Raw genomic sequence first — 8,398 nt, 5'->3', positions numbered from 1 at the left:
GCTGCACAACAGTTGCCGACTTAATCTCTGCGAGCCATACAATGTATTGAGCCTTTTCTTGCATGGTATCCTTAACATACCCCCATACTTTCCTGTAATTATGTTGCACAACAGTTGCCGACTTAATCTCTGCGAGCCGTATAGTGTATTGAGCCTTTTCTTGCATGGTTACCATTTTACAGGGTAACACTACTCACAAGAGGGAAATATATAAAAAAAAAAGAAGATAAAAACTATTTAAGTTGGATGTTAAACTCTGCATGGTTGTATTTTCTTAGTTATTTAATTATAAAAATTTTAAAATAGGAGTGGTAATTTTAGACCACCCTGTATAACAAAAGTCTGTAATTTGAGTATTAGAGACAATATTTATACTGATAAGTACAGCGAATTTTCCAAAACTTTTAATTACTCATTTTTAGGCCAAACAAATACAACGTGAGATCTTAAATTTTGTTATTAAAATTACTCTGGTGATGAGACTACAATGTTCTTCTGATATAAAAATGTAGAAAACAGCTACTCAGTCTTTGAACATCAGCACATGTATGTATATAGGTAAAAAATGAATGGTTCTTATAATGCCGAGCTGTTGATAAATGGAACAATATCCAGTGTTAGAAACAACGTAGACTGTTTATGTGTATATATAGGAGTATCATCAAGGCAGGAAGGACTTGGTTATCGACCAGACTCAGATGAACCAAGCAGTTCAAGTGTTTCAGTGTAATGATTGTTTGGTGGTGGTCAAGGGGAAAGTTAACGCAATAACCGTAGGTGAGTGTATGTTTCACAGCAGAATGGAAGGATGGTTACGAAGAATGAGATAAGAGGGGGTCGCTACGTTTTTATTATCACCAAATATTTGTATATATATATATATATAATATGAAGTGTAAATGTATTCATTACCTAATGTAGACATTTTAAAATGTTAATATGTACAGTTGAATTGTTGTATCTATTAACAGTACGTAATGTTATTTTAAATCGTAGTGTTGAAATATTTTTGATTCTTTGGTTGTAAGGATGTTGTTTATTGGGGCTGAAAGTACTTAATCTAGATGTGTTCTGATTTTAATGTAGAAAAAACAATATTACCTAGTGTACGTGGATCTCGAAATAACATTCGTGTAAATAAAAAGTACAAATGTCCTTTGATTCGGTTGATGGTTTGTTTTTAAAAATTAACAGATTCAATGATAGCAAAATGTTAAATAATTCATTAACAAGATCGTGTAATATTACATCACGGGTTTACACGCTTTTCACTAGAAGTAAAAAATCTTAGCACATCGGGTTAGCACGGACCAGTGACACTGTACGTGCTAAAAGGTTGTTAACACGTCAATCGGCCACCAAAGTATAGTTACTGTAACCTTTTAAAGAAATGTTATGTTGAAAGTCTGTTTAGCTGCGTATGTTATACGTTAAAGTAACTATTTTTAAAATGTTAGAAAAAAGGTGTGTTTGGGGGAGATCTATCTCAAGACTTGTGTACAGAGAAGCCACTACATTTTATCACTTGTTTGTATGAAATTAATAAACCGTTTAAAGATTGTGATTGTTCAGAACCTTAGGATAAAAGTAACACTAAGTTATTGATGTGTAAGAAAAGATAATTTGTTGTTAGAATGAAAATGTTTTTTTTAACGGTTAACTTGACATTTACTTCTCAGATTATTGGCTGTGGGAATGTAACTTTTTAAACTCTAGTCATTTTAATAATTCAGCTAGGAGTTTTTAAACTCTAGTCATTTTAATAATTCAGCTAGGAGTTTTTAAACTAGTCATTTTAATAATTCAGCTAGGAGTTTTTAAACTCTAGTCATTTTAATAATTCAGCTAGGAGTTTTTAAACTCTAGTCATTTTAATAATTCGTTTTCAGCTAGGATTTTTTTTCTCCTTTTCCATTTAGACACGTGTAAGAAAACTTCGATAGTATTTGACGATCTCGTTTCTTCCATGGAATTTATCAATTGCGATAGAATTCAGGCCCAAGTAAGTTGAGTAATACGAAAACGGTTAACTAACTGTGCCACTTACTAATAGCTTAGTGCATTTTTATTGTTTGAGAGTCTCAACAGGTTGTTTTAATTTTAACTTGTGAGAAAATTAGCAAGTGGTCTTAATTAAAATAGATAAGTACAGAAAGAAACTTCTTATTGAAATTAATTTCACGATAATATGATGGAACATTCTCCATCATACAGTTCATGAAACGTTCAGTACCTGGCTCTCATCCACGAATAAAGCTATCATACAGAGAATGAAATACTGGAACCATATAAAGTGTTTCTAATGGCTATTGATTTAGTTGAAAATACTGTTTTTGAACAGTGAATAATTTCAAATAGATTGACAATATAAACTGAATCCATTTCTGTTGTTTGTAACTGTCCTTTTTTTTTTCCAGTGCATGGGCAAATGCCCGACAATTTCCGTTGATAAAACGGATGGTGCTCAGCTGTTTCTCTGTAAAGATGCTCTTGATGTCCAGATATTCAGTTCCAAGTCTTCTGAGATTAATGTTTCGGTTCCACAAGCCAGTGGTGACTATGTAAGTGTTTTTAATCCTAATATATCGTCCGATGAGTTTAATGTTTTTAGATGGGTCGAGCTCAAATGTTTCAATCTTGAAAGGTTATCAATACGGAATAATTTTGGCCCTCACTAAAACTTGTCTGAGAATTAAGTTTATCTTTAAATCTAATCCTTGCTAAAACTGTTGACTTGCAGAATTTAATGCAAATATTTTTTTTTGACTAAATAAGACTATGGTTCGAGTTTTTTGTGTTTTCACCTATGTTATAAGATCTCTTAGAAGATCTTGCTGTTCAAAACTCAAGAAATACATTTAGAACTTTGTCTACCACCCGTAGGAAAATAAAATAAAGGCTATGACACTGACTTTGTGATTTAAAACTGTATTTCCAAAGAACTTGAAGTATAATTTTATAATAACTCGGCTTTCTTTATCTTCTTGTATTTGTTTCTTTTGATTGAATAAAGGTTTAAATTTCTTTTAAACAATTTTTTTTTTACATAAATATTGATTGGAAATCATGCTTTGTTGTTGAGATTGTAACATTTTTGGAATTGGTTCTCACTAAAGCACATAATATTTATATTTATGTCTTGATTAACAGAATTACACATCAATGATAATGCTCTACACACATTATGATAAAAGTTCGGGACTCTTCTTAGAGTTCAAAACAAAGTAACAGAAGATCTTTAAAATACCAGTTTAGTTTATTCGAGAGTTTCACTGTATGAACGTGCTTTAATTATTGTTAGTGTGTTCCCAAAGATAGTAAAATTTATGAGTAAACGAATCTCCCAGCTATTATAAAGGGCTCGGCAGCGTTGTTTGAGAAACCAATATTTTCATGGAAGTCAAACATAATTTCTTCGACTCTAAGGCTGGGTGTGGTATGGTGATTAGTGTACTCAGACTGTGAATCTAAACATTAGTGGTTGGTTTCTGGAAGTACACTCTACAATTTGAAGTTGTGGCTGTGTTATAAGTATATTGGTCAAATGCTACTCTTCAGTCAGACAGGATATTTGACTAACTGCATTCCATCGAATGGCTATGTACAGTTGACCATTCCCTCAAAAAATTTTAAAACGATCGATCAGTCGCAGTTAAGACCAGAAAATATATACTTTTTTTAGTTTTCACTATTTACAGTGTTTCTTGTAAAATATTAGATAGATCAGGGCTGCGGTTATGCGTAGGCAGAGTAGACAGCTACCTCTGCTGGCAAATTTAAGAAATGTTGAAAGCAGCAACAAATATTTGATAAATTATGTTTTTATTTAATTTTGTAATACGGGTCGTTTCAACCCGCCACAACAGATCGAGATACCAGTCAAACGCACTGTGTGACCACGTGATTAGTGACGTAACAAAGAAGGCTTCATTTCTAGAGCAATCATGTTGGAGGGTGGGGGAAGCAAAATAATATCTGATTAGGGTGGCAGTACATAACAAGAAAAATATAAGCTAGTTATAATTTATTTTTTAGCAGTATTGAAAAAAAGAGCTATTTCTGAAAATAAATCACCCCTCCAAAAACAAAGTTTATAAAATATTGTAGCATTGACTATTGGAACATTTCATGCCAGGTTTAATATTTGCTGTTTTCTGATTCCGTAGGTGGAGTTTGCTGTGCCGGAGCAGTTCAAGACCACCTGGACGGGTAAGGGAATCCATACAGAGTGTGTGGATAAGATGTGAAGTTTACACTAATCACACACAATGTGAGCATCAGTGTGGCAGTGCTCTTACTGTTGTCTTTGACAGGTCACAGCTAATAAAGTGGGGGAATTATGTTAAATTGCAGTTATGATTTCCATTCAGACTTGCTATTTTCAAGATTAGGGTGAACAGGCATCAGTTGGTAGTATACTGAGTCTTGGAAAAGAATTTCTGATGTTTTTCTTAAAAAGCCTACTGCCATGGCTTTTGAAACAAAGTATCTTTAAATGCTATTAGTCTCTGTGTGTGTGTATGGTGAGCAATCAAACTTGTTTTAACCACCAGGTGTCAACTTGCATAATTTTGTTTAGCATTAAATATCTGTTAAATTATAGGTTAAAACATTATTCATGAATTAATTTAATCGTGTCATAAGCTTATAGATTCTACTTAATCTTAATTTTTGCAGTATTTAACATATACATATATATATACATACATATTAAGCTTTCCACTTGTTAACAGTTGCTTCAGGACTCTAGATTTCTTTTTTTTCAGTTTACTGTATGTTTAATGTATACGTAATTGTAACTAGTCAAAACTAATGTTATATAGCCATACCTCGAGAAAGACTACTTTAAATAATGATTACCTCCAGAAAATCGTGTATTATTGTCTTATTAAAAGCAAAGGTTTAAAACAGTAGTTGATGAAGTTTGTGTCAATTACTCTTACACAAAGAAGCTGCCACAGCATTGGATATAGTACTATTTGTTTCTGTGTTATACATTAAAGAGGTTTCAGTCTATATGCACTGTTAAAATATTCTAAATACATCCAGTACAAATAATTAATATCTCAATAATGATTTTCTGAAAACAGTTTTCTGAATTAAAGTAACCACTTGAATTCTGCAGGAACAAATGGGAATATTCCGATAGTTACAGGTGTGTGTGTTCCGTGTCGTTAGTTTTGAAAGGATGAGCAACCACTCATATATTCTAAAATATTCTAAATACATCCAGTACAAATAATTAATATCTCAATAATGATTTTCTGAAAACAGTTTTCTGAATTAAAGTAACCAGTTGAATTCTGCAGGAACAAATGGGAATATTCCGATAGTTACAGGTGTGTGTTCCGTGTCGTTAGTTTTGAAAGGATGAGCAACCACTCGGCTTTAAGTAACAGTTAATAGAACAAAGTTGAGGTTAGTTGTAAATACTCATATTTCTTGTTAAACTGAATAAGATAATTCAGAAACTTGAAGATTCTCAGCTTGTGTGATGTTTTTTTTGGAATAAGACTCCATTCCACATCTACCTTCTTGGTTTAAATTTTTCATTCCATGGGAAATTAGTATTCAGACATTATTACATAATATGTCATTTAAAAAAAAACTTTAGCTTTCTCTGCTAACCAGTTCTTTGAAAGAAATTCAGATGCTGTTGGGCTGTCCTGGAAAGCCGTATTTTTTTCCTGAAAGAGATGAAACCTAAGACCAGGTGGGATTCAAACCATGAACTGGTTTACTGGTCAAATTCTTTAACCACTTAAGCTACTGTGTGTAGGATATTGTAAATCACAGTTTTTGCTTTATTAACTTTAAAAAAACTTTGTAAAGCTCACAATCTGGTAGGCATAGCCCCCCCCCTAAAAGAAAGAAAGAAAAAATAATTTAGACTTGTACCCTAGCCATAAAGGATGAAATCTGTGGCCTTAGACTTGTACCCTGGCCATAAAGGGTGAAACCTGTGGCCTTAGACTTGTACCCTGGCCATAAAGGGTGAAATCTGTGGCCTTAGACTTGTACCCTGGCCATAAAGGGTGAAATCTGTGGCCTTAGATTTGTACCCTGGCCATAAAGGATGAAATCCGTGGCCTTAAGGTGTGTTGATAGGTTGGTAGTTTTTTCTCATAATACTAAACAGACATCCCATAGAGAGATTTTGTGAGATAAAAAATGTCATTAATGTTTCAAAGTTTCTCATGTAGAAGTAATATAACAAATAAAACTTCCTTTCATGAGATAGTTTACTTTTCTGTGGTACTAGAAATAGCTTCAGGTTTTCAATCTTTGGTACAGATTATACATTACTTCATTTACATGTTGCTGACAAAAATTAAAATCATTTAAAAGGTCAGATAATGTTGTTGTTATTGGGGGGGGGGGAGAATCTTGAACACCCTTACATTTAAGGACAATTTTCTATTTAAAAAAAACCATTATTAACCTCTAACTAGTGACAGTTAACTGTAAAAACAAAAAGTAATGTACCTCAACTCATAATATACCAGTTGTGGGATCAAAAACTATCACCGAACATTTTCGTCCTTTCAACCAAGAGGTGTTATAACATAATGGCCAATCCCACCATTCATTGTAAAAATAATATGCTGTGTTAACTAGCCACTTTTCTTCCAGCCTATCACTTGTAACTTTTAGACAGTTAGTACAGACAGTCCTTGTAGCTTTGTGCAAAATTCAACCAAATTACATTTTAAAGTAGGCTTAGCAAAACCTCCAAATTGGTTCAAAGAAAACTACCAGTGACGTCAACGATGATTATATATTGATTATTGGTTAGATATTTAACCCTTAGTGTTCCAAATTTGGTTATATAGATCCACTATATAAAACAGCTGTGTGTTGAATGTAAAATTTATCAAACTGTTTTATACGACACTTTCCTTAAAATAAATAATGTAATTTATTGGCAGTATTTACAGATCAAACTCACGAGGGAACAAACACCTCATCCATTTGTAATTGAAAGGTGACAACAGCTGTAAATAATGAACATCGTAACATGTTAGTACCTAAACATTTTTTCTCAGTAAAACTTCCAACAATTCGAAGTTATTACACAAGTTTACACCTACATCTACAAAATCAATGGCGAGAAACTTAACTGGAGATAATAGAACCACAAAATTCCCGGTTTTTACCAAACGCTCGTCGTGTCCTCTAACGCTATTTTAATGGACATTTATATCTCTAGTTTTAATAAACTGATCTTCTAATCTAATGTCTAGGTTGAGTCGTACAGTAAAATTAATTTTTTAATAACATTCGGACAAACCTTGATATTATTCTTGTGATAATATAATCAGTAATGAGTTTATAGATAATATATAAAGCCATATAGTTTTATTGTATTTAAATGTTAACAAATTATCTAGTGTACGCTGATTAAGAATAGATTAGGGTTAGGAAAATGTTAACGTTTTTCGACTTGTGTGTGATACTGAGAAAAGGACGCTTTGAACATATGACGTCATATCGGCAAGTAATCATATCAAGTTAGTGAATATAACACTGATAATATCTTATAATGTTTTCTATTGGTCAATATTAATCTAGTTGTAAGGCCTAGCCAATGAACACGTTTGGTAAACTGTTAATATAAGGTAAGGCACGTGTTTATTGTATCAAAATATTCAAGTTTTACTTACTCGTGGAATGAAACATGTCAAGTAGAACTTAGTAACGACGTTGTCACGTGATATCATTGTACTGACAGTTAAGATCTAACGACCAATTCACCGTAAAGTTGGTGTTGTTTAATTGGGTATTTAATCATAATATTCCTATAACTACCATAAAAACAAACTAATGAGCTGAATTATTTTATTTCACGTGTCTAACAGTGTTTGTAGTGTAAATAAACTCGTTATTAGTTGATGGTTTACGTTCTAGACTAATTCAGGGTAATGTCACAAAACCATATTATAATATTTTATAGATTTTTAGAACGGTTACAGTTTACAAAACAATCTCATACTTATTTTCAAGTATTATATCCAACACGTGATTTTTAAGTTTTACTTAGTGACGTCAAACTTCCTCTCCTAATTACGTCCAGATTATTTTTGTTTACCCTAAAATATAGATTGTAAAATATTACTCATGTTCCTTCTTCATGTGTATATATACACCAAAATAATATCTTGCTATTTAACGTGACGGCTATTTCTTTGTAAAAAAGAAAACGATGTTTTGGTTGTTGACTTCAGATTTACTGTTTACCATAAACAAATAGTTCAACATTACAATTTATTTCTTGCGCTCGAAATTAAAAAAAAATCTCTAGCGACGGAAAGAACACTAATAACTCTTTTATAAATGACACAGAAAATATAATAACGAAATTAGGAAAATTCTTAATATATAAACCGGAATTGAATTC

General features: G+C 32.2%; 1 protein-coding gene across 1 annotated transcript; it reads left to right on the top strand.

Moving 5' to 3' along the window:
* Positions 1-285: 285 nt before the first annotated feature.
* LOC106476325 (adenylyl cyclase-associated protein-like) lies at positions 286-4,913 on the top strand. The gene is made up of 4 exons (XM_013936986.2): positions 286-777; positions 1,920-2,002; positions 2,418-2,561; positions 4,167-4,913. Exons 1-4 carry the CDS (start codon positions 699-701, stop codon positions 4,245-4,247), a joined length of 387 nt encoding a protein of 128 aa, XP_013792440.1. The 5' UTR covers positions 286-698; the 3' UTR covers positions 4,248-4,913.
* Positions 4,914-8,398: the final 3,485 nt, after the last annotated feature.

The sequence above is a fragment of the Limulus polyphemus genome, unplaced genomic scaffold (genome assembly GCF_000517525.1).
Source record: "Limulus polyphemus unplaced genomic scaffold, Limulus_polyphemus-2.1.2 Scaffold10300, whole genome shotgun sequence".
NCBI lineage: Eukaryota > Metazoa > Arthropoda > Merostomata > Xiphosura > Limulidae > Limulus > Limulus polyphemus.
The sequence above is the reverse complement of the archived record's forward strand: the minus strand, read 5'-3'. Positions and strand labels throughout refer to the sequence as shown.

What these genes read in the sequence shown, in the direction of transcription:
- LOC106476325 (XM_013936986.2), top strand. Translation starts at nt 699, where the DNA reads ATGAACCAAGCAGTTCAAGTGTTTCAGTGTAATGATTGTTTGGTGGTG. An exon ending in AGTTAACGCAATAACCGTAG is followed by an intron (nt 778 to 1,919) that starts GTGAGTGTATGT and finishes TTTTCCATTTAG; the next exon opens with ACACGTGTAAGAAAACTTCG. An exon ending in CACAAGCCAGTGGTGACTAT is followed by an intron (nt 2,562 to 4,166) that starts GTAAGTGTTTTT and finishes CTGATTCCGTAG; the next exon opens with GTGGAGTTTGCTGTGCCGGA.